Here is a 27,798-nt window from a genome sequence, read left to right as displayed (position 1 = left end):
ACTGCATTTTAACAACTCTCTGGGTGAATTATACACATATACAAGTGTAAGCAGCACTGCCTTGATTTCTTCTCTCCGGCCTATTCTAGGAACTTTGTTCTTCCTCCCAAACAGTAACAACATAAATCTATCCCTATCCCAATACTAAAAATTCCTTAGAAATAAGGAAAATGAAATTCTTCCTGCCTTAATTAAACTCTACCTTTAAAAAGGTTTAGTAAGAAAAACTACTTGGAAGAAAATGAAGCAAAAATACTGTAACAAAATTACAACTTGAAATCTTATTTTTCAATTTTAAATTATCAACTGTATAAAGTATACACTTACAATTTATCTCCGAGCGTGTTTTTTCTTCTCTCACATTTCTACTTGTTGAATGAATTCTATGTGGCACGGCAACAAGAGGCTGAGAAAGAACAAAACCAGTGACATGTGGCATTTCATAATTAAGTCACAGTCTGGTCCACAAAACTACCCAAACATGAAAAATGAGAACAAAATACAACTTTTTCATTTCTCTATACATTTAAAACTGACAGTAAGAGAGTTTTTAATATTTTGACAAACATTTTTAAGGTCAATTATAATTTGACCTTGAAACAAAACAATTATAATTTTCCCCATTGATTATTAAGACTGCTTTGTAGGGTTTTCAGCTTACATGGTATCTTTATGGTCCTGTACCACCAGACAAATCGAGGACTGCCTACATATTGAATTATTGTAGAAGACTTTAAAAAACATAAGTTTTTAACAACAAAATTAAGCAAAACAAAAAATTCTCCCCTAGTATAATTATAAGGTTGTATGTACTTTGTATTTCTTATGTTTTATGTTTTATGTTCCTAGACCTTTAACGAAAGGACAGACTGCTTATTTAACCACGGTTGTATAAAGACTGCAAGCTAGAACAATGGTGAACTGATAGAAAGCTTCTCTCTGATTCACAACAAGCTGCGACCATTTTTCTGAGACAATCTGTGACCACTGAGAGAGCTATCATTTCTACAGCATCGTCAATGAAATTTACTCCATTTTAAGTATCTTCCGTAACGCCAGTCAAGTTAAGGCTATCCACTTCAGTTTTAGACCCAATAAAAGAATTCTGCCATGTCTAATAGAGTGTAAGGTGCCACAATTATTAGCTGACCAAGGAATATTAAACAAGCTAACAGAAGTGAGGCTTCCAATAACATCAATGCTTCCACACAGATAGAGTTATTTCATTCTCTAGCAACTGCACTAGCTCATTTTTAAACATAGTGGATAAGTAGGAGTTTAGTAACCAAAAAGTCAATCTTATACTTCTAATAACCACTAATAATTCATGAAGTGGCATAGTGATTCTTTTTGAGAAGAAAACCAAATAGAAATTTTAAGTATATCCTAACATCTTATTTAGGTGCTTTCCACTGGCATTCTCTTTTATGGTGGACAATTTATTTGGCAACATCTCAAATGACTACTTTAAAATAGCTGCAGTACTTTCAACAAGTAGATTAGATGATTCTATCTTTGCCATTTTCAGATAATATGTCTATAGCTAAGAAGAAAACTCCAGCACATTGACTTCCCTAGGAGAGACAAAGTTGAAAAGAGTTCATTGTTCCCTCAACAGTTTATTTAAACTAGCTTTATTTTACATAAACCCAGAATTTTAAAAAATTGACTTTGAGATGTACATACATATATATGCATGTGTTATATATACTAGTTAGTAAAACAGCTCCTACCTCAGGATCATCATCATCAAAATCATGGTAAGTGGAATGATCTGGATTATTCACTTTATCCAATAGTTCAATTGCCAAAGATCTTGTCAAAGGTTGTGTGACAAACGGGTGCTTTAAAAAGAAAATAATATAGTACGGAACAGTTACTAGAAATCTCACTGGATGATATTTTTATATTTTGAAAAAAGACATAGTTCAGTGCAAAAATACCTGTAATAACTTTTCAGCATTAGGTCTTTTTTTGGGATTTTTGGTAAGTGCCATTTTCACAAAATGATGAAAACTATTTGACCTAAGAAATTTAAAAAAGTACACTTTTAAATTTCAGTTCTTTTTTTGCTCATGACTAAAAAGTAAATAACACAAAAGTACTTACCACTTCATTTTATCCTTTAGTTTAGGAGGCTGAAAATTGCTTTTTGTCATTAGAAATAATGCTCTGAAAATCAACAACAAATTCTATTATTATTATTCCCAAATAAGGTAAAGCAAGACTAAGAATATTATTTGTTCATGACATAAATAATACTAGGGAAAGGAGACCTGTTAATTTAAATATAGGGTTCTACCATGACACACTGACCTCATTGGGTGTAAGTCAAACATAGGAGGCTGAAGCTCAGCAAGTTCTATGGCAGTGATCCCCACTGCCCAGAGATCACAGAGCTGATTGTACCCCCCTTTCCTCTCAACGGCTGCGACTTCTGGAGCCATCCTGAAGAAAATATTCCAGAAAAAAAAAAATCTTATGTTTATTATAGTTTTCTTCATATTTCCACCAGAGGCACATGGAACGATCACTAAGTTGAGATCTACTTAGGCCTTGATATCTAAAAAATAAGTATGCAGTACTTAACAGGCCCACCTATCCTAAGATCTCAATATCTCATGAGACTCTCTATCTCAAGCCCCTACTGGTGATTTGTTAGTATACTTTTTGCTATAAAGGTTTATAAAAGTTTACGATTGTGAAACAGCAATATATTCCAAATTTGCCCACACCCCAATCTTTCTTCCTCTGTACAGCAAAACTCTATAGAGAAATAACATCTTGTAGTAAATAATCTATAATTTTTAGCTCTACTTTCTTAGATCAATAAACTATATAATCTGGCTTTTTACTGTTTTCACTTGACCAAAACTATTTATTGGAGCACCAGTAATCTTCATTTAGTACTTAATTCATATTTACCATAAACTTAATTGGCATTTTTTAAAGTTTTACTATAATGGTGGAGAAGTTATAAAAGTGTCTGCTTTTTAAAAATATATTTATTCAGATGAAAGTTGCCCAAACTGAGTATTTTGTTTCTTTTAACTTTCTTATAGTCTTACTCTAGTTATACCTCCATAAATTTGTATTTGACTGATTTAAATGATTATATTGATTTTCAAGTATCAAGATTTTAAAATCCTTAAAAAGTTTTGAAAATAAGATAAAAATCTCAACTCTTAGATATTAAAAGAGCGATTTAAATTAGTCTTACATATATATATTTGTAAGTCGGTGAAGTTAAAAAAACAAAACAGAAAAACTCCTCTAACTTTCATATGCTTGGTCTTCAAATCTTTTTAATCTTAAAGTAGCTCTATTAATATTTGAGTTATCATAAGAAAAGTGAACTGCAGAGTATGTCAGTTCTAACTTTATGGATAGCTAGATTACAGCTTAGCTGGTTCTTAGCCCCTAAGAGTCCCAGAAAGGCTGACCAATAGGGTTACAAACTTATAGAAGCAGGGCTGAAGTTAGGGCTAAAAACACGTACATTAGAAAGTGTCAAGTCTAAAAAATGAAGTTAGTCCCCCAGATTCCTCCTCTCATCCATTAAAGCTCAGCAATTGCTCCTTCTCCATCTCCAATGGATAAAGACTGTGAGAAACTGAACAAGAGAGACTTCAGACTCAATAGTACCAGGAACAAAGGAGAGGAGGTTGGGGGCAGTAGAAGTCCCTTATCTGTAACAATGACTTCCCCAGCTTCTTTCACTCGCTAAGTTCTAGTAAACACCAGGTTTACATGCTACTTCCCAGGCATACAGATCTATGAATCAGTTTTCAGTGCCTTGCTCTTCAATGTGAACCAGAAGATAAGGACTATGAGTCGTCTAAAGGAAGCCTCCATCAGGAAAGCTTGAGACTGAAAAGTAGAGAAAACTTATAGAAAATAGAATAAAAAATATTTTTAAAAAGTGAGAGAAAATTTAAGAAAATTAATGGATTAATCCAAGTGGCTCGAGATATAACTAATGAGATCCAGAAAGACAGAGCAGGAAAAAGTATAGTGAAGAAATTTATCAAAGAAATAGTATAAGAATACTTCCCAGAACGGAAAGACATGGATCTCTTGATTAAAAAGTAAAAATGCCAAGTCCAACAAATAAAAGTAAAAATTACAACCAAAAAGATTCTGAGGCACATTATCATGGACTATCAAACCGCTACAAATGACTCTTGGGGGCAGTTACATACAAAGACCATGCATCCTCATGGCATCACACTTCCCATCAGCGTCAGAGAAAAGACTAAGAGCAATACTTAAAAAATTCCAATCTAAAATTCTATATTCATCCGAATTATCAATCAAATGTGAGCAGAGTCTCGAAAACTTTACTCCTCAAATTTCTCAGGAAGTTAGCAATATCTACGAGGGAGTAATTCATGAAAGAGGAAGACTTGGATTCTAGAAAATGGATTCCCAAGCAGAAGATGAAAAATTCTCAGGAAGAAGCTATGCAAAAGACCCAAAGAACAGACAATTCAGATTGAAATAAAAGAGAAGAGGACTCTAAGAAGGATTGTTATAAGAAAAAAACAAAACTAAACTAAAATCAGGACTGACAGATAATTTGATAGGCTTTATGATATGGGAAATGATATACAGGCATCTTACAGAACTACAAAATGTGAAAAGGTAGAGAAGTCTTAGCCAGAGATTTTAAAAAAAGCAAATTAAAAATGAAATTATTAAATATAAGAAAAAAATTTTTTGAGGGTAGCAAATGTAATAATAGTATAATAACTGACTCAGCAAGTACATTGAAAGGATAAGATTTTGGATGATGAATGAAGAGAAGTAAAATCTTCACCTATCAGAGCACAAAGACTATAAATAATAACAGATAACATTAGAGATGGCAGAAGACACAACTAGATGTTTTTATAAGCCCCCTTAGCACTGTTTAACTTTAAAAATATTGTTTTACATTTAAAAAATCCAAAAAATGATATATATTGTATCCTAAATATGAGAATAAGTCATCCAGATTATTGCTACCCCATGGCTGATGAGGCAGTCTAGGAGGGCACTGGAGAAGTGCTGGCACTTAAGCTGAAGGAATGTTAAAACTTCCAGTGTGCTGTTACTCGAAGTAATGGTGGGAACAAAAAAGTTCTGTACCTGTCCACCACTATATTTACAATGACTAACAGCATATCTAACAGTAAGTAGTAAAAAACATTTATTGAATAAATAATGAATAATTTTTATAGAATGATTAAAGAATACAGCAGACAACAGCGGACAAATATGGCGAGAAAGGAAGGTCTGTGGAGGCACCTAGTAGGATTTAAGATTAATGAAGCAGAGAGAGGCCAGACCATGGAAGACTCCAAATGCCAAGAAATATGTATTTCATTTGTATGCAACCAAGATATGTCAAAAACTTTTGAGCAAAAGGGTTACTGCTGTTGGAAGGGGTAATGTAATGTTGAAAGATCAGTCAAAATATGGACTGGAAACGGGTGGAGATAGATATAAATAAAAACACCTGTGAAGACACATGGCTATGTGCAGGCTCTTCTAGCAAAGTGAAGAGTGAGATTCTAGCAAAGCTGAAACTATATTGAGGTTCCCTAAAGACATATCAATCTTTAGAGCCTTTTCCAGTCAATGGAAATTGACATGGCAGAATATTCTTTGGCTGTGTAATCCAGCCATGAGACTATATGCCTAAATTACTTAACCTACAGATGACCTTTTTGGTCTGTTTATCCTAAAATTTTTGACCATTCAGTCTATTTTTTAATAAATGCTGTATTCAGTGACAGAAAAAAATAGTTAAATTATCAATTAAAATACAATTACCAATATGGTGTACCAATGAAAGACTTCCGTTTGGCAATTGTAGCTGTTATCTGTGCAGATACTCCAAAGTCAGCTATTAAGAAAATGAGAAACATTTAGAAAACTGAAGGTAAAATTATTAAAGGCAACATGAGAAGAATTGTTTAATTATTTGCATTTAAACTAATTTCACAGAAATTGAGATATTCTCACACATCACATTAAAAATTTTTACTTTAACAGACTACCACAAAAATATCACAAAGAAGTCTGTGTATGTACTATAGCCAAATAGAATATATCTCCACATGAATCAAATAACAGCAAAAGTCAAGACCAAATAATTTTAATGAGAAGAGACAGCTGAGAGGATCTGACCTGATGGATTTAATAATAAATTTCAAATTCCCAGGACCTGAAATTTAAAAAATACACTAGAAAGGACCTTAAGTAGTAATATATTCCTTTCACTTCCTGTCACACCCATAATGACTGACATCAAATAAATCAATAAATCTATTGGTAAAGCTATCTAGCTTGAAAAGACACCCAATACATGGAATCTAAAAAACAAAATAAATGAACAATCAAAACAGAAACAAACTCATAGATACTGAGAACAAACTGATGGTTGCCAGATTGGAGAGGGGAGTTAGAAGGTTGGGTAGAAAAGGTGAAAAGATTAAGAAGTACAATTTGTCAATTATGAAATAGTAATGGGGATGTAAAGTACAGAATAGGGATTAAAGTTAATAATATTGTAATAAATACACATGGTGCCAGGTGGGTACTGGACTTATCGGGGGGATCAATTTGTAAGTTATATAAATGTCTAACCACTATAATCTACACCTGAAACTAATATAATATTGAATGTCAGCTGTAATTGAAAACTGTAAAAAATAATTAATTAAATAAAAGACAGCCAAACAGAATATTCCCAAAAACCTTACCTTAGCAATACATTCTAATACCAATACCAATCACTACAAGGAAATTAATTTTTACATAGGATTTGTTGCTTTTCTTTAAGTATGTTAAGTTCTAATATTTTCTAGTTTTTTAATGATAGATTCTAAGTCCTTATCAACTAAGATATATGTAGGATATCTTTGAGGGAGGCACATAATATTGACACAAAATATTAAGCTGCTGATAGAAACTGTTTACTAAGCCATCAATAGTTTTTTGATTTTCTTGTACTTAGAGGCAGCTTATGAAAATTTTATTATAAGTTAATTAGATACATACTTTTAAATCTATTGTAGGCTATAGTTTTACTCACTTTTGTAAGATAAATATTATGCATTTTTATTTCTTATAGTAATATATAGTTCGAAATACTGTTTTATATTTGTTATTAAATATTTCATTTACTATCTAACAGATATGACTTGGTTTATAAAACTTCTATACCGTACATGTTTCCTATCTTAAACTTTCAAAGTAAATTTTTAAGGTTCTGAATTCTATTTTAATCATAACTTGATAACCAAAAGTTACAATGTGAAATAAAGTAACATTCAGCATTGAAATTATACTCTTATATAAGTAGTACTGTTATTTTATTTTCAAAGGTCATATAAAGAATGTAGGATTTGGGGCATTATTGATTTTTTGGCTTTTGTTTACCCTGTTTTCTCGTTATGATGTAATTATGTACAGATTTCTTATTAGAAGTCACATTCCTGAGGTTAGAGGTAAAAGAATTTTCAAAGGCTATTATTTCATTATATTGTTACACCAAATCTGTCACATGTGAAGGGCAGACTCAATCTCCACTTAAGAGGAACCAAATAGAAGGAGGTTACATATAGCCCACACTGAGATTTCCACCTAAAAATACATAGATGCTGTTAGGGGAGGGGAAACCTAGTCCTACAGAGGAAAATATAAACTTACTAGTTTGGAAATAAATTTGCACAAATGACAAATTTTAATTTACTTACCCAATTTCACATGACCGTTATCCGTTAACAGAATGTTGGCTCCCTTCAAAGTGAGAACATTTTAGTTAAAGTAGTAAATGTTTTATCAGACAGCACATGTAATATACATATTTAAAATAAGTGGCAGCTTTAGACCTAGAAATACTTAAAATTTAAAGTATAGCTTATTAAAATGTTTAATTATACCCATAGAAAAGTTTACTGTCCACTTTTTAGGCAATTTGACTTTATAAAATGTTCTGCCTTGCAAAAAGCTGCTATCAACATAATATGAACGTTATTATGAAAGTGATATATTAGTTTTCATCTAAATGTTATTTTCTTACTGATCGAACACTGTCACTGCACTAAATGCTATCTTACATTGGCATTTTCAACTCCTTGTATTATATTTTAAACTTGATTGCTATTTCCTGTTTAAAAATAAAAACAAATCTCCAAATCTTCATCAGCTAAACAAGTGCTGGTATGTAGACTTTACCTTGCTGCTTAGTATATGAGATTGTCTATCCTTAATTTGTCTGCCCAGAGTTTAGAATCATTCAGGATATAAACAACTAGCCACAGGCCTACAGAATTAAAATGTCACCTGTCTGCATGACTGTGAATAACAGAAACTATATATTGGTCTGTGTCTCCAGTTCCTGGCGCAGAGCTCCTGAAACTCTTATAATTCTCTAAGTGATAAGAGCACTAGGAGCATCTTTTGTTCTAATATTTGGTCTTTGACCCCAGTTCTTGACAGAGCACTTCTGAAACCTTTAATTTCCTGGGAGATAGGCATGTCTTCTGTTCTAATGAAGCAACTCCAGGTGGGCTCCTGGATGATGGCTGGTCACTGGAAAGACTAAGCCATGATTAGAAGCCTAAAATTTTCAGCCTCGCCCTCATTCTCTGAAGAAGGGAGAAGGGCTAAAAATGGAGTTAATGATCGATCATGCCAATGTGAGGAAGCCTCCATAAAGTCCCAACAGCACATGGTTTGGCAAGCTTCTGAGTTGGTAAACCCATGTGGAGGTGCTGGGAGAGTGGTGCCCCAGAGAGAGCATGAGAGCTCTGCACTCTTCCCACAGACCTTGCCCTATGCGTCTCTTCCATCTAGATGTTCATCTGTATCCTTCATTATCTCCTTTAATAAACTGGCAAATGTTAAGTTAAAGTGCTTTCCTGGGTTCTGTGAGCCAAGGAGGGGGTCTTTGGAATCTCCAATCTAGAGCCAGTTGATCAGGAGCTTGCAACTGGCATCTGAAAGTTTGTGTGTGTGTATATGTACTGAGGGGTGAGGGGACACAGTCTTGTGGGACTGAGCCCTTTAATCTGTGGGATCTGATGATACTCCAGGTAGACAGTGTCAGAATTGAGTTAAATTGTAAAACATCTAGTTGGTGTCAGAGAGAATTGCTTGTTGTATTTTTTTCTTTTGGTGACTGGAAATGTCAGAAGTGAAATGTTCTGTTTGAGTAGTAAAGACAACTCCTAAGAAAGAAACACATAGTTGGGAAGAACTGGGTTTTTCTCTAAATAGAAAGGAAAAAACCGACTTTTTTTCCATTATAATGACCTAGTAGCATTTTAGCCACGGTTGCTTCTTGACCTAAATTCAAAGATGATAACTACTTTATTTTCAATAAGGAAGTAGAAATACTGTCTTCCAAAGGCTTTCTATTTATTTTTAAGTTTTCTGCAATTTTTAAATGAGCAAACAAAAGTAAGCAGCCTCTTTATTAGTTCAGAGTGCCATCAATTGTGCAATTATAATCTTAGGGAAAAAAATACAAAGAAAGCCCCTCCAGCTCAAAACAGAGAAAAAAATAACAGAAGACTGCACACCCTGACATTACTGCAGCTCTATGGAATAATGAGAGAAATAAGAAAAAGGAGAGAAAAGGGACTAGAGCTTGGATTTTAATTTGATCTAGGCCCTAGCTATCTAGACTTCTGTCAAAGTCTTCAATTTGGTCATTCTCTAGCTCCATATTAATTTTCTTAAATTATAGCTTATATCATGTCATCTGCACCTACAGCCTTCGATGCTTCCTACAAGCTACCTACATCCTTCTCTCTGATAACTAGCAACCAGCTCTGGGGTTATAGCAATGAATAAGTTCCAGCTTTCATAGAGTTTATAGCCAAAGAAAGAAAGAAAACCTAAAAATGAAAACACACACGCACGCACACACATGCGTGAATGAACCAACAAATGATTCAAAGCCAGATAGAGATAAGTACTCTGAAGACAAATAAAGCAAAAAGAAACAGCCTCTCTAAGGCTGTGATAGCTAAGCAGAGATCTGGAAGAAGTGAATGCAGAGCCATGTCATAATCTGGGAGAAGAATATGCTAGTAAGAAAGAACAGCAAAAAAAGCCCTGGGGCTAGAATGAGCTCAATATATTCCAAGAACAGCAAATATAGTGTGGCTGGAACAGAATGAGTAAATGCAGGAGTGTGAGATGAGGTCAGAGTGAAAAGCAGAGGCCAGATCATGATCAAACTTGCAGGCCATGGTAGAAGATCTGGATTTTATACAGAATATGATCAGTGGTTTTATAAACAGGAGGGTGACGTGGTTTGATAGTAAAAGATTGCTTTGATTGCAAGGTGGAGAAGTGGCTGCAGAACTTCTCAAAAGATGAAGAAGAGGAAGACCAGTTAGAAGGCTATTACCAAAGTCCAGATGAGATACAACACACTGGTGGGCAGTTCAGACAAGGGTGGCAAGTGTAGTAATGGTCTGAATCTACTGAACTGGGCTCAGGCTCTGAAGTCTGGCACACAAGTCCTTGTATAACGGAGCACTAACTACCTGGCCAACTCCATCTCCTACTGCTCAAACATTCTCTTCTTTTCAATAATGTAATGCTTTTATCCTTTCTAAAATGATCCCACACTTTCTGGCATTTGCATTTTTCTCACATTGTTCCCTCTGCTTAGAAGGCACTATGACCTCTATTTCTGACAAAAATCTGTCTGTCCTTCCAGATCACCTAAGTACCAATGACGTAGAACCTTTCTGACTTACTCAAATTCTTCTGATTTCCTCTGTCTTTGAACTTCAAAGCTCTTTGCTTACGTCTTTTAAGTGGTTTATGAAAAATATTTAAAGGATCTCAGCTGATGATCTGAGAATCCACTGAAATTTCATGCAAATTTGAAGGCATGGGCAATAAGGACATTTTCTGAAGAAAGCGTCCATGGCTTTCATCAGAGAATCAAAGAACAACATGATATCAAAAAAAAAAAAAAAGTTAAGAACCTTTACTTCTGAAGAGAAAACTTCAGAAAACAAAATGGGGAGAGAAGAAGTAAGAGAAAAGGTGAATGAGAAAGAAAAATTAATGAAAAGAGAAAATATCTAAGTTGGGAGGACAGCAGTTATTTCCAGAAATAGCTCCAGAGTCCTGTCACAGCACTTGGTTTACCACAGAGCTAACCAGCACGTCCACTGCACCTGTTCTCTGTCAGTTCAATGAAAGACCATCAGAAAACATTAAGGTTTAATTTATCCATTTGGATACATTATTAATGATAATTCCTTAAGATTGTCAAAGTTTATGATAATATTCAAAGCATGAAACTTCCTAAAAACCATAACTTGATGAAAGCTATGAATCTAATTTGCATTTTATAAATAAGTAACTATAAATATGCTAAAATGGGTTATTAAAACATTAATCCACAATTGTACACGTTAAAAGGGTAGATTTTATGGTATATAAATTGCATCTCAATAAACTTGCTAGAAAAAAGTAATAAAACTCTTAAAAGTATCATTTAATTTTATCATAATAACATATTTCAGATAACAAATTCATCCAATAAAACAACCAAGACAATTTTGGTCAATCGTTTGATCAGAGTATTTAAAAATAAAGAGAGGGCCATTAGGTTAAATATATGATGTATACCTTTATATCTCTGTGCATTTTTCCTTTACTGTGAAGATAGTATAATCCCTAGAGTTAAAAAAAAAAAAAAAATTAAACAGTAGTTTTTTTATTTACTCATTACAGAAAGTTCGGTGGAAATCATTAAATTTATCTTACTGAACAAATTAGTAGTTGATAGTTGGTCACAGGGATGGGGAGCACGGCAGAGGGAATGCAGTTAGCATTAATATGATGGCTAGGTGGTGGGCCAGGGGAGGGAGGGAGCAATTGGGGGAATTGTTTTATGAACTATATAGATGTCTAACCAATGTACTGTATACTTGAAACTAATTTAAATAAATTTTTTAAAAAATTTATTTTACTGAAATATCCTAATAGACAAAAGAATCAAGAAAATGAAAAAGGCAAAGCTCAATTGGAATGACTAATTTTCCTAAGACAAGTAATTTTCACTAAACTCTGCAAATAATTTGAAATAACTTCAAAGGTACATGTGCAATTAGTATCAGAATGAGTTTCAATTACCATAAAAGTGTGTAATTTTCAAGTCTTTCTTTGGTATTAAGAGGAATATAAAAACAAAATACATCCACAGCACTTAAACTTTTAGGAGTTCGTATTATCATACTGAAGCTTTAAGGTGCTTATGTGCTGATATAATTTAAATTTATTACACAAATAATTAAAAAATGTTATCAATATTCAAGAGTTTAGTAAACTATTTAATCCTTACTTAATACGTAATACACACACACACACACACACACAAATAAATAAACCCAGCTGCATACCAAAAAAGAATTAAAAATTTAAAAAAAGTAATACACAATAATTAAACATTCACTTTAATAAAGAATGTCCTTTTAAATTAGCATTAGATTTACCTGTAGTGTTTCTCTGCTAACATACGCAATTTGTAGTTCTGACAGAGGTCCTGTTACTGTGAGAAGAAAATTAATATTAATAAAATTAGTCAAAGCATGTTTTTCAAAAGTGACAATGTCTTACAAGTTCCACTAAGCAACAGGCTTAACATACCTAAACAATTCTAAAATGTAATCTCCATTTTTAAAAATCTGATTGGCTCATTGGTACATTGCCAGTGTTTAGAACAGTCCCTGGCATGGAAAGCTGCACAATAAATGTTTATGAAATGAATAAAAGATTGAAACAGTCTCTGAAATTATTTTTTCACTTTTATACCTCACTGATCAATATTATTTCTTAAATGTTAAAAGAAAGAAAGCGTGATCAAGAGGGTTAGCTAGTTTTTATTAAAGCTTTTTAAAATTTGATGTGTTAAAAAACAACTGATGAGTGTATTATGGCCAATTTAAAGTCAATATTTTTCCCTAAAATTATTACCTTTAAGCGATAAAATATATGTTCAATATGAAAAATTCCAATCAATAAAGAAGTTTGGAAAGTAAAGGTCTCTTCCTAAATCAAACTATTAATAAGCATTATCAATAATTTGACCTACAGATTACCAGACAATTTTATGCAGAGATATTTTATGTATTATATATATTTATATATATATCACACATAAAAACCTGCCCTTATCACTTATCATGGACACCTTTCCACATCAATATATATAACATAACCATATAGTAGTTGAAAACATTTCTCTGTGTGCATCTATCCAGTATGGAAAACATTTAAATAGTATTCTCTTTTTCACTATTAAATCTAAAGTAAAAAAATGTTAGGTGGGAGAGATTATTCTACAAATTAAATTAAATTCCAATGATGAAATCTTTTGTTAGACAGTGACCTACACCAAGAGTAGTGGAGTGCAATGGAAACAGTAAAATTCCTATCCAAATAGCTTTTTAACATGAGCTGTATTACAATCATCCCTTAAAATTACTTAAGAGGCCTCAAACTAGTTCTATATAAAAAAAGAGAAGATTTTGCAAAATACTTGGAATTGGACATCATGAACTATTAAGACATTATTTTATTTTACATTAATAGAAAAGCACACCTCCAAGCAAAAGAATAAACCTACTCTGCAGTTTGTGAAAGGAAACTATTAACAGAACCAAAATAAAAAAAAGAACAGACAGTAAGATTGCTTATTTTACTTTACAAGTCTCTCTTATATACTTCTCTATTGAAATCCCAATGAAAAATGTTTTAATAATTTTTTAATTCCCCAGAATCCAGCATCTAAGACAGTAAACATTCAATTGATGCTTCTTAAATATATGAGAGCAAAATCAATTATCTTTGTATTAACACTACTCATTTATCAACTGGATAGTCTTTTAGTTAGTGTTATCCATCAAAGCCTTGCATGTCTTCTACAACTCTGAATTTGAAATTTCAAATAAACTATACATAATATGACTTCATTAGAATTAGCAATAATTCAACTGCATATAATTTTCCAACTTTTCAAGCAAATGCTCCTTTTATCCATATATATCTGAAATACCTTTACGTAACCAAATAACATAATGATAAAACATACTATTCATTCCTCATAACATTAATGTTTTAATATAGTAAATAACTATTTTATTAAACTTTGGTCTTACCATGATAAATATCCTGCAAAGAACCACCTCCACAAAACTCCATGCAAATCCAAAGTTTATCTCGCCTATAAAGAGAAAATAAACATGTAACACATTTTCTTGATAAAAATTGAGGTAACAAGTATTTTAAAGTTACATGCCATAACCTTGAAATGCCACATAAATGTGGTATGCTAAGAAAAAGCTACTCTCTATAAGTAAATGAATTACTTATTATAATGTGTTACTATAACTCAACCCAAGATTTTAATCCTTAAAAATTACCAGTATTAGGTTATAAAGATATCAAGCATATCTAAATGAGAAAATTTCCCTTCTGTTAAAAACTTCCCCATCCCCAGTTTACCATCTATCCCCATGACAGAATTATAAAAGTTAAATGTTAATTAGAAGGCTCATACCAAAAATTATGTAGAAGATTCATCACAAAATGGTAATACATCTGAAAGTCTACCCTTGGACAGCACTCTCATCAACAACACAAAATGTAAACTTAAATCCTCATATCTAGATTAAACAAAGATCTTTACAAAATAATATCTGTTAAAATTTATCACTCACTTGCCAGTATTTCTTTCACACTGACATTGTGAGATAGTCATATGAAAAATAATTAGCAAAGATTTAATAGATTATTCCTTTGTTCATTCCTTTGTTCGATCATTCTTTACTTCATCTCAAAACTGAACCCAGCAAGCTCAGTCCAATGCAGAAAAGAGACTGCCTTAATAATGTCTGTCTGTCACCACTGTATGCACCGCGCACAAAATATCCAGCAAATGATTTGTTCCATAAGTGAATGAATGCATGAGTGACTTAAAGAATAAACAAATTGATTAAAAGGTCAGCAAACCATGGCCAGCGGGCCAAATCTAGCCTTACTGCCTGATTTCGTACAGTCTAGAAACTAAAAATGGTTTTTATATTTTTAAATGAGGGGCATCAAAAGAATATTTCTTGACATGTGACAATTATACAAAATTCCAATTTTAGTGTCTATACAAAGTTTTATGGGAATGTAGTCACATTCATTTATGTATTATCTGTAGCTGCTTTTGTATTAAAGCAGCAGAGTTTAGTAGTTGTGCCAGAGATAAACCCACAAAGTTCACAAAGCCTAAAATATTTACTATACGGTCCTTTACAGAAAAGGTTTGCTGACCTCTGGATTAGATTATAATTTGATTATTACATAATCCAAGCATGCATATCATTCTGTGAGAACCCAGAAGTAATAATACCTAGGAAAATCAAGAGAAGATTTTAGAGAGGAGATAACATTTGAGTTGGGTCTTAAAGTAGGAATTCACTGAGAACCACTGCTCTAAAATATTTTCACATTTGCTGTACATGAATCTTTCATGTAAAATTCTTGTCTCATGTGTTTAATCACACAGACAGCAAGGACTTCTCATATCTTACAAAAACTGTTTGAATGGATGTTTTAGGGTCTGCTTGGGATAAAATAACATAAACTGTTTAGTAAAGTACTTGGAATATAGCACAATAAATGTAAGCTGTTTTCCACTTCTTTTGTTATAATTAATCTTACAGAATATTTGTGTGAAGATATAAATAAATAAAATTGACTTTTTATTTAAGAAAAAAAACAGGAGATAAGATTGATGACATGACTTCTTACTACAGTCACACTAATCATTACTTCTTACATATAAGTGCTCACTAATTATCTGAGTAATAATTTATCCTAGATGTTTGCTGGGAATTGATGGCTGACATCAAATATAATAGTCTTTATTTTCTAGAAATCATCTTTTGTTTTCCTATCCTTTAATAATGCTTTTCCTATCCTTTACAGTTTGAAAACATTCTCCTTGGTAGAGAAAAATGGATGTAGAAAACACGTTTTCTGCTTTCTAATCTATTTTAATATTACATCATCTTCTACTTGAAGTTAGTCCATCCTCTTTTCCAACCTTGCTTAAAAACATACTTTTCTATTCATTCTACATGACTGTCCAAAAATTAGAATTATACACACACACACACACACACACACACACACAACTTATATATACTTTTTAAGATGTCTAAAATACTTAACCTCTATAATATTATATTTAGTTAAGTCTGCTATTATCAAAAAAGCTTGAATCTTCAGAGTTTATTAAAAAAAAGACTTTCACCTATTCCACGAATATCTCTCCTATGATGATAAATCTGCATTTGCTTTTGGTCATTCACTAACCCATCTGCCTAAAAGGGAAGGACCTGAGTCAATCAGCCTATTTTATGCCGGCCAATAAATTATAAAGTCTTTGCACTTAGGTATCTGAATTAAAATAAAATTACCCATTGAAGTAAATATTCAATGTATCTCTATTAATTTCCTGACTACACAAATCCTTAGAATTCTTTTTTCTTATACTGTAAAATTACCTTTCTGTCCTATAAGGAACAGAAAAATAAGTATGGGGGGAAAGTTCACTATTTTCATCTTCTAGTATGATGTTTACTAGAGCATACAGAACTAATATCCTAATAACTATTTCACTGAATTGAAAACTTACAATTTCTAAAACACACTTTTAAATTTTCTCACACTTTGTACCACAGCACAGACTTAATACTGATTGAACTATGTTTTTTTATATGTTTTGCCCAAATATAACAAGAAGTAAAAAATAAAATGTCAGCAAGATCACCAAGAATCAACGGCTCTAAAATGCCCTATACTGGTTGTACAGGACATATAATTAGGCACTTAATAAACATAGGCTTTTAATGATACTGAAGAGTAGAGTACGGAAGGCCCAGTTAAGAATGCTAGGTACTGTTTTACAGGAGCTTGGTCTCAGTATTTCTTGGAGAAGTGAGCATAACCATCCTTTTATAAAATAGGCTCTTAAGTTTAATTATATTCTGGTCATCTGTTCAGTAAATTCATAGAGTAAGTCTGATTTCAGTAGTCAAATCAGATTAGCACAATTTCTACAATTTTTTGTCTAAATTTGTTACAATAGGCTACAATGGCAACAAGATAAAAAGAAGAAAAGTGACTAGGAACAGTATATATTTTAGAGAATTTGTACTAAGTTCAAACAAATAAATTCCTTGCCTTTTGCAAAATTATTCAGTATTGAGAAAGAATCCAAGAAACCATGTTCCCTTTGAGACTAAATCTGGCCTTCCAGGGTAAAGATTCAATACAGTACACCAAAAAGACAGCTGACTTAGGTATCTGGAGAGTCAGGTTTATATCTCAGGGCCAACAATGAGTGGTTTGATAACTTGAAGAAGTCATTTATCCAGCACTCCATTTTCTCATCTGTAAAAAAGAGTGGGCTATGTAACAAGATCTCTTAGTCCCTTTCAGCTCTAATGCCCTACAAATCTAATCATTAGTATTCCATATTCCAAATGTGGTTTGGTCTGGACTTTAGGGAATAAGGGAAGACTCTCTATAGAAGAAAAGAGCTAGAGAAAGGAAGGATTAATTGCTATTCTCTATTATACTTCCATTTGCTTTCATATTGCTTTCTTCAGCTATACCAGTTACAGAATAAAATCATCTATTCAAGCTGTATTTTTCTATTTTACATCACACAACACCAAATGAACATAGCTCTACTGAAAATGACCCTAATTTTATCTCTTTTACTTTGGTTTCTGGGCAATTTTGCTCTTTGTATTCTATTTAGAGTAAAAGAAAAGTACCTTTAAAAAAAAAATTTATCAGACTATACACAATACATAAATTTGTACACTTTTCTATATGTACATTATGCTTCTATTTAAAAAGTTTACTTAAAAAAAAGGATATTAAAAATATAGTCAGAATACACATTTCCTGTACAAAAAGTACATATTTTAAAAATTGTAACCTCAAATCAGCTAACGCAGCATGTCTAGAAGTGAAGGTTAATAGGCATGTTACTAAAGTCTTTGCCAAGACTTTTCCACAAAAATGAATACAATCCAAAATAAATTATGCATTTTGGTGGTTAACGAGATCATACAGATTCTACCTAACCTATATGAGAAGAAGGTTCTTGCCTTAAGTAACCCAGGAAGTCAAATGTAGAGTTTTAGTACTGGGGGTTTTTTTTTAGAGGGGGGTGGGGAGGAGGTAGAGGGTAAGGGGTGTTAGTAATTTATTTGGTTGGCTCTTTGGGCAAGGAAATAGTAAAGCTAAGGAAAAAGAGATATGCTCTGTGAGCACAATATCACAGGAAGAACTAGGACTCTACTCTGCCGATAATTTGAAATGGGACTGTAAACTGTATACTTAATGCTAAACTCCTCAAGCATCTTATTCGTAAAATGGAAATAACAGCTATCATAGAGTTATCACGGTTTTGAAAAGATCAAATGTTTAATAATGTTGTTGAAAAGATTAAATGAGACACTTAAAAATGATACTTAAAAAATACTAAGAAGTAGTAGTAGTAACAGTAGTTAACATTTATTGAACAGTTCTTATGTTCTAAGCACTGTTCTTAGCATTTTACATGTATTTATCCATTATCCTCATAGCTACCCCCATCATGTAGCTACCATCATCATCCCCATTTTATAGATGAGGAACTGGAGGCACAGAGTGGTTAAGTAATTTGACATAGGTCACAAAATTAAAAGTAATGGCGTCAGGATTCAAGCTCTTGAATACCAAGTACGCCATTGTCTCTATGGCAAAAACGACATGCACATCTCACCACACCATTTAATGGATGAGGCTATCCTAGAATAATAGGTTAGGCTTTGGATGGTTCCACAGTTCTAGAAGACTGAGACTATGTTTAAGAAATATCTTAGATTAATGTCTCTGGGGAAACACAAAAACTCTTGAAAAGACCCATTCACTCTTAGGGAAAAATATTTTTTGTAAAGCCTCTCCCAATTGAGTCAAGGCAGGTCATTCTGTTAGAACCAGTAACAGTAAAACAGATTGTTTCAAAGTGATATTTTTAATATATTGGAAGCAATCAATTATTTGTATCACAAACTTAACTGGTTTTAAGAGATTGTTTCTTTGTGCCAATACAATAACTGCCTGTGCTGGATTCGTTCCGTAAAATAAAAATTGACACAGAAACTATCAGGTTACTGTTTGAACCACTCACTATTAAACTAGTTGGGATTGGTTGTTAAAGAACCCATTTAAAATGTTTAATAAACTAGGGGGAGTACCTATCCCTATGTGAATTACAGTCTCCAGTAAGCCCACCCTTTCACTTTAACGAAGGTGGGGCAATTAAAGCCATGAGTGGTCAGAATCAAGAGATGATCTGGTTGGCTTTTCACAAGCTGGAAAGAAGAGAGGGCAGAATTACCCAGTCTTTTCCACATACTATGTCCACATCAGAAGAGTTAAAGTATTTTGTACCTGGATCATATGAGAATAGGAGCTGCAGTAAGTTACATCCTTACATATCTTACAGTATATCAGAACAAAACTGAAAAGTTTTTTTAATACCTAAGAAAGCATTCTCTCAATATTCAATTCACAGTTGCATATTGAAGTGAATGGGAAAAAAAAAAAAAAAGATTTTACCCTGAGGTCTTCCCCTACGGAATATGACCTGAGGAACCTGGCCTGGTCTTGCCAAATCAAAACAAGAGGTGGCAAATTCAGTCTTTCTAAGTTCACTTAAGGGCCTAGAAAAATAGGAAGTCAGTGAAATAATTATAGTTCCTAGTCCTTTGGACAAAATGAAGGGAAAAGATGATGCAATACTGAGGCTAGAAGCACAAAAGGAAAAAAATTTTCTAATAAAAACACAACAGGAAGAAATGCTCCTGACTTTCTAAATTCATCCCAGTCTAGAAGAAAGGGGCAGCAGAAGGGCAAATTTAGATCTCTAGTCTATCACAGGAAGACTAACCATAAAAGTCAGTTTTTACTTGTCAGCTTCCTTACTGAAACCACATCCAGAATTCCCAAGAGAATAAAAGACAAATGTGAGACTATGATATTAGTTACAGAATTAACATAAATGGGGCATAAATAAAAATTCCATTCACATGAAAATATCTTTAAAGCATGAGGAAAACTATAAAACATGAATCAGAGCAACTTTATTTTGTTAAATGTTATTAGGTGATGGAATTATGTCTCCCTTTTCAAAAGGGAGACAAACAATGTACCTGAGATAGCTTCCAAAATAAGCGACTATATTTGGGTGTTTACAGTCTTTCATCATAATAATTTCTTGCTGCACAACTGCAAAGTCTTCTCCTAGAATAAAAAAAAAAGCATGTTGAATATTTAATAGGTAAGAAATTTCAAAATGTCCATTTATTTCAAAACATAATAAATGTTGATATTACTTTTAACAACAATTTCAGTCCTACCTTGACAGAAAGTAAAATACAGTAACAAAAAGCATAAACTCTGGCCCCAGACTATCTGGATTCAAATCTCAACTCTATTCTTTACTAAGCTATGTGAACTTGGGCAAGTTACTTGACCTATCTGTGCTACCTGCTTCCACTGTAAAATGAGAATAAAAATAATAATCTGTCTCTTAGGGCTGTTGGAAGAGTTAAAGTAGCTTACATATGTAAAATGCTTAGAACAATGCCTGTTTGTCGGCCGTCTGCTAACTCAGCACTGCTAGAGTGTAGGTAAGCCTGTTGGCTTTACATAAAGCCTGTGGAAGTACATTTGACATTCTTGGTGCATAAGAGTTTCTGCCCTAACTTCAAAAAGAATTACTTCTTTGTGCTACATTTATATCACAAATGTTATTTGGTAAAAAAGGAAAGAGAGACGTTTATTTTTTTTCCATTGAATTATCTGATGATTATGTCCAAGGCATAACAGTAAGGGCTACATAATAAGCACTTGCTATTATTACTATGATACCTTAGAAATAATCACCAGATAATTCACTAGAAAATATACATCGCTCTTTTCTTTTTTACCAAATAATATTTGATATAATTTTAGCACAAAGAAGTAATTCTTTTTGAAGTTAGGGCAGAAATCCTAATACATCAAGAGTGTCAAATGTACCTCCACAGGTTCTATGTAGAGCCAATAGGCCTATACTTTAGCAGTGCTGAGTTACCAGATGGCCCACAAACACAGGCTTATCCTGTATTTGAATGCTTTATTCCAACTTCGTTGCGATGCAAAATGGGACTGTATTTGAGCCTGGCCAGAGTATTAGCAAATAATCTCTCTTCTACTCCCTCCCTGCCCATTCTTCAAAATAAGATCTGGCAATCCTATAGCAGGGTCACATGCTGTGGCTCCTGAATGAACACTTGTCAATGGGAGAAACAGAACTGGTGTGAATGCAAATGTGGTAAACCAGAGATGATGCAGAAGGAAAACAAAGTAGCTTTGTATCACTAATTCAGTTTTTAAAATATTATATGCTATGAATAGTCTGATTAAATATATCTTAGAAGCAAAGTAAAAAATAGAAATCTTCCAAAGTACTACTCAAATCATAAGCATGGAGTTTTTAGGATAAGTTCTGACATTTCTGGCCTTGGTATCTGCCTATTGCAAATGTAACTGAGTCCTGAAGCAGCCCAACCATGAACCATTTGAACCCAGTATTGAAACCCATCTAATTGCCCAGTTACAAGGGAAGAAGTAATGGATAACAGAGGGTGTGTCAGGTTCTTAATTTCTGCGATGCAGTGTGTATAAGACCAAAGATCTCCAAAGAGAATGGAAAATTTTTATGCCTCCAAAATTTCAGAAGAAAATCACTGAATAAGGATCCTCTTCTGAGTTTACTTCCCACCACTAAGAATTCCTGATTTTCAGTACCTTAAGAAAAATTCAAGCTAAAAATAATGTCATGTGAGACTAATACCAATTTTCAAGGATATACTCAATATTTTGAAAGTTCCAAATTTTGCTTTTTCATCTGCCTCTCAATTATACTTTCTCCCAATCTGGTGAAAGGGTTACAAGAAATCAAAGTTTATCTAGTCAGAGTGAACCCTAAGACTTTAGTCTGATAGTCAGACAGCAGCTCTTCCTAGGGTACCGTCTAACAGTTTAGTTGTCACCTCACAATCTCAAAGGGAATCAGCTTTAAAATAAAGTTGACCTGCAGAAAACACTGAAGAGAAACAAGAAAATGGGAGAAGGAGAAAGGCACGTGATAACGCAATTAAGTTACTACATATAGCAAGCTGCACCTGCCTGTGTAATTTTCAGATATACCTACATATAACTAATAAATTCCCAGTATCGTTAAGGCCACCTTGAGTTGTGGTTTGCTACAACTGTAAGCATCACAACTTCTACAGTGATCTTTGTACATATCACTGCCCTTATGATACTGCATCAATGTCTGTATGTCTATGTCCTCACTAGAATACTAGTTTCTCTAGTACTGGATTATGCCTTAATCATCTTTGTATCCCTAGCACCTAATATGTGATTAATAAAACTGATGCCTTAACAAATCTATGATATCTCATAATTCTTCTCTATAATGACTCTAAATCAGAAATATCTGCTTTGTTTTAATTTCATCCAGTTGTTAGCATGTTTTATACAATTAATGGCTTATTTGCTACTCCTGTGCTTTCTACTGAAACCTATGAGTTGCTTTAAGTCTTCGACTACCTCTTTCCCATGAAATGTCAATCCAAAGTCCTTTTCCCTAGTAAGTCATCTCTGTGTGATTACAACAGCAGACAAATAAATTCAACATTTCTGTGGGGGAAAAAATCCAAAGAAATAATCCACAACTCAAATTTTAAAGGTAACTGAAAAAGGTAGAGATTGGTTTAATATTCAAAATACATAAGGTAGAGATTTGGTTTAATATTCAAAATATATAACTCCTACAACTCAAAGGAAAAAAAATGAAATCAAACAAAATAAAATCCTGATCAAAAAATGGGCAAAGGACTTGACATACATTTATCCAAAGACGACACACAAATGGCACATGGTTATATGAAAAGATGTTCACTGGCACTAAACATCAGGAAAAATGCAAATAAAAAACCACATGAGATATTAACGCACACCTGTTAGGATGGCCATTAGCAAGAAAACAGAAAATAACAAGTGTTGACAAGGATGTGGAAAAATTAAAACACTTGTACACTGTTGGTGGTAACGTAAAATGGTGTAGCTACTATGGAAAACAGAATAGTGATTCCTCAAAATATTAAAAATAAAACTACCATATGATCCAGCAATCCTACTTCTTTTTCACCCAAAAGAAGTGAAATCGAGATTTCAAAGAGATGTCTGCACTCCCATGTTCACTGCATTAATCACAACAACCAAGAGGTAGCATCAATCTAAAAGTCCACTGATCTATATTCCATTGTATATACATATATAATATTATTCAATTATAAAAAAGAGGATACCCTATCATATGCAGCAACATGGATGAACCTTGAGGACATTATGTTAAGTGAAAAAAGCAGTCACAGAAGGATAAATACTGCAAGATTCCACTTATGTGAGTTACCTAAAGTAGTCAAATTCACAGAAACAGAAAGCAGAATGGTGGCTGCCAGGAGCTGGTGGTGAGGAGAGATGGTGAGCTGCAGTTCATCATGCTTATAGTGAACAATACTAATACTGTACGATGCATTTAAAAATTTGTTAAGATGGTAAATCTAATGTTATGTGCTCCCCGCCCCCCACCCACATACACACAATGTTCCAAGGCCACAGAAAAAAAAAATTAAACTTAGACTATGGGAAACAAGTATTTCTCATGCCCATGTTATGGGCACTTCATTCAAAAATCTTTCTGCTTTGATTTTTTTAACACACAGAGAAGTGGGAACGTCACCTATGCTATGTGCAGAAGTATTTTAATTATAAGGCCAGTTTTACTTTACCTTATGAAATATGATGCCATTCAAAATATACAACTGACAAACTCCATGTCATATTATAGAAAAAATAAATGGAATTAATAGTATTTCAATAATCTATAACTCATTTTCCAGAGCTGTGGTTCTTTTAAACAAGTAGTCAAATACAGTTTCAACCTACCAGAGTACCAGGAAATACTGAAATCCAATTACTTCCTTAAACCATCAGCATACCATGGAATCCAATGGCTGATTTTAAATGATAAAAAATTGGCCTTAAGTAATTATAATACATAATTATAAAATACTTTTTGTAAAATCACAGAACCAGTGCCCAATTTTTAGTTTTTGGAAAAATACTCAAACCGTAATTAAATACCACACAGAAAGAAATATAAAGGAAATATCCAATAATCATGACTTCTAGATATTTCAATAAAATTGAAAAAAATTATAATAGCAGTATTATTTTTAAGTACTGAGAATAAAAAAACAACTTCAAATATTTGATGAAAATAATGTATAGCCTATTTTTTTGTTTGTTCACCTTTTAGTAAGAGTTCATGCTTAAGATAAGTATCACTTACATTTGCATAAATTGTTATGAATCAACTTTGAACTGAGGTTCAACAGGATGGAGAAGAAATTCCCTTCCTGAAACTAAACAGTAAAAGATTAAAATATTCTGATTGTTATATCAAAACAGTTTCTTAGATGATTAGGTTTAGTTTTTGGTTTAAAGAAAACATGAAAAAAAAAAAAAGAAAGAAAAAGAAAACATGATTCCCATTCCCCAAACAACTACTCTAATTCAATGCTACTCAACCTTGTTTTCCTAATGGCCTCTCTCCATGAAATTTTAATGCTGCAGGTGTTCTGTATATTTATTTATATACTATATATATATCTGTGCTTTATTCGTAAAAAGAGTAAAAAATTTTTCACCTATAAAGAACTAAATCCCATCTCCTTCTCATTTTAAAGGTATATTTGAGAAAATATTTTCCAATGCGAAATAATGGTGTCTGGGTAATGAGGGAAGAATGGCTTAACGTGAGTTCCTGACTAACCTGCTAAGTCTCCCTTTCTCTCACCTAGATCCAGCTCTTCTTTCGAGAGCTAGGTTTACTAACGTAGCTCTGACAAAAGATCCAAAATGAGGTAGGTACCCATAACTCAGAAGTGAATTCCCAGTACAAGTCTTCTGGATTATATCCCTCCTATTCTGTTAAAGATTATGGCAGCATACTTAGTTTCTTTATGTAACGTAGGTCTATTGTAGGCTTGAAAAATGTTTCTAGAGTAAGAAATAGAAAACATAATGCACAGTATAGATTTTAAACCAAGTGAAGACTATAATGGGTAAAAATTTTTCTATCTTTATTGTGCTTCCCAAGAAGAACCACAGTCTATGTTACCAACCTGTAAAAATAAAGTACCACTGTCCGTAGGGTAAAGTCTAAATCTCTGGACTAGCATTTATAGTTCTCCATAAACAATCTTACTTCCCACTACGCCCAAACACAGCATATCTCTCTGGTCAAATGAAACTATTTCCCAAACACGTACAGTGTGTCGATACCACCTTTGCTTTCATACTATCCTCATATGAAATACCCTCCATTCTCCTACACTGCTTACAAAATGCTAGTCAGCCTTAAAGACTCAAATGAACTGCTCTTTTCTTAATTACACCAACTGAAACCTCATCTCTAAGGAACCCATCAAATAAAGGAGAATGTATTAGCTACTCTGTCCTGTTAGTGTCCCTCCGCAGGGCACCCTGCCTAGATAGTCCCTACCCAGAGTATTCCAGAGTAAATAGTCAAAGCCAGCCAGTCAATGACCTGAGAATTACTGTTTTTCTAGTCAAAGCCACCACCATTCCTTAATTCTCACACACACACACACACACACACACACACACACACACACACACTGCTCAATGGGTGACTCCCCGTAGTTAGGCTGCTACTAACATATACTCTAGTTAATTTTCACACTGGGTAACAAGCTCCTTGAAGGCAGATGTCTTGCATCTTCTATTCTAACTAAATTGAGTGCTAAATATTCATATTCATAAAACTAAATTATTAAACAGACACAAAAGGTTGGGAATGAGATATACTAAAAAGTCTTTTGTTATCTGCTTTTTTATTTTTGAGCATTATTACCTTTAAATGTGTAAATTTCTAATTTGTCCAGTATAGTCAGCCTCAAGACCATAATATGGCTCTACTATATTAAAGCACGTCTAAGCAATCCATGATTAACGTTGAAAAGTAATTATCATAAATGATCTAACAACAACTCTCTTCATGATGGCAATAAACACAGAGCAGCACTGAATAAACAACTGGTCCTAAGGGATCTACTAAAGCACTCCAGGGAGATGTGAAAAGGAGCCTGATAAATAATTTCCCTGGTGTCGTGCCACTCTATGATGAAAATGAAGGGGGAGAAAACACTTCTCCTACCTCTCAGGACAGAAAAAACTAATGTCAAAAGCTGACAGGAAATATTTGTAAACTATAACTTTGGAGATCCGTGAAAAACAGTGAAATGAGGTCTTACTGGTATCTTTTCACTTTTAAAAATTTTGCTGTATTTTATTAAATGCTGCTCTCATGGAAACTTCCCTGGTCATCAATCTCAGTATTTTTCATTGTGTTTGAAAAGGAATGAATTTCCCCATTTAGAAGAAATGAGTTTCTCCCATGAGTTGCTACCTAATTAATCAGTGTCATCTCTATATTCTACTTTAATAAGTAGTGCTGCAAACAGTTACCACAAAAAGTAATTACTAGCAACTTTAATTAAATACTATTTTTTACGGTGAAAAGCTAAAGAAAATGGGCCAAGAATCAGAAGAATCAGATCCACAAATAAGATGTGTGACTTTGTGCAAATTACAAATGCTGTACGTACTTTTCTGCAATATGAGGTGAGTGTTAGGCTTCAGAGATTATTCACACAGTAACTCTTTGCCACCAGGTTATTTTCTATGACAAAAGTTCTCAAAGTTTTAAACATCTGATAATCGAGATAGATGACATCTAAAATGTACCTAATGGCTCTAAAATTCTGACTTTAAAACAAAAAGAAAAAAAAAAAGATTCAAGAGACCTATAACGTAGATAGTTATACACCTTATAAGAACTTGAATGTGAAGTCTGAAAGTATATGAGTCCTCTTCTACTAGCAAGCTCTGCCACAAGCTTTCACCTTGACCCCTTTTCAATTTTCTTCAAAATAAGTCTCGAGAGTTGGTATTGGCAGTGTGCTAGCCCAATCAGCCTAAAGTCCATGGGAACAAAATCAGGTTTATTGATCCACTGCAATAAGGGAGACCACACACCAGAGACTGGACCATCTCACAAAACAAAGCAAAATATGAGTTGTAAAAGTTGGGAAGAGTGCAGTTTAGGTGAAATTTAAATGAAGCAATGTTTAGGTAGGCTTACAGCAAAGCAGAACTGTGTGCAAAGGGGTCTATCTTAGGACTGGACTGCAAAGTGAACCCAAGGTTCTCTTTCCTTAGGAAATATAAAGTTTAGATGTGGATGCTGTGTCTACAAACCCCTTCTCCGAGCTGTACATCTCAGCTGTAAATCAAGGCGGCTTCTTTATGACAAAATGACTTAAGATTCTCTAGGCAAGGGTGGAATGTTTTATTCTTGCTCATATAATTACACATAATCAAGTTTCTGATAGTCTATGATTTTCAAGAACAAAGTTTCTCAGTGAGTAAGCAAGCCATAGCCAAAGACAGGATTGGTTAGGACACTTTACAGTTGCACTATTCTTGGGAGAAATATTGTTTGAGGCTTTATCT

At 33.3% G+C, this 27,798-nt stretch overlaps 1 protein-coding gene across 4 annotated transcripts in view; it reads right to left on the bottom strand.

Annotated features, from left to right (window-relative positions):
- Positions 1–27,798, bottom strand: part of MAP4K3 (mitogen-activated protein kinase kinase kinase kinase 3) — a 136,642-nt gene that overhangs the window by 54,469 nt on the left and 54,375 nt on the right. For all 4 annotated transcript variants that reach the window (XM_006909650.2, XM_025045148.1, XM_015587550.2 and 1 more), the window contains 11 exons: positions 20,292–20,382; positions 14,184–14,248; positions 12,519–12,574; positions 11,653–11,700; positions 7,746–7,788; positions 5,818–5,890; positions 2,317–2,448; positions 2,110–2,172; positions 1,944–2,025; positions 1,734–1,844; positions 328–406 (listed from right to left, as the gene is read on the bottom strand). In XM_006909650.2, coding sequence (XP_006909712.1) covers positions 328–406; positions 1,734–1,844; positions 1,944–2,025; positions 2,110–2,172; positions 2,317–2,448; positions 5,818–5,890; positions 7,746–7,788; positions 11,653–11,700; positions 12,519–12,574; positions 14,184–14,248; positions 20,292–20,347 — 808 coding nt within the window. In that variant the 5' untranslated portion in view covers positions 20,348–20,382. The remainder of the gene's footprint in view (positions 1–327; positions 407–1,733; positions 1,845–1,943; positions 2,026–2,109; positions 2,173–2,316; positions 2,449–5,817; positions 5,891–7,745; positions 7,789–11,652; positions 11,701–12,518; positions 12,575–14,183; positions 14,249–20,291; positions 20,383–27,798) is intronic.

The sequence above is a fragment of the Pteropus alecto genome, unplaced genomic scaffold (genome assembly GCF_000325575.1).
Source record: "Pteropus alecto unplaced genomic scaffold, ASM32557v1 scaffold131, whole genome shotgun sequence".
Lineage (NCBI taxonomy): Eukaryota > Metazoa > Chordata > Mammalia > Chiroptera > Pteropodidae > Pteropus > Pteropus alecto.
The sequence above is the reverse complement of the archived record's forward strand: the minus strand, read 5'-3'. Positions and strand labels throughout refer to the sequence as shown.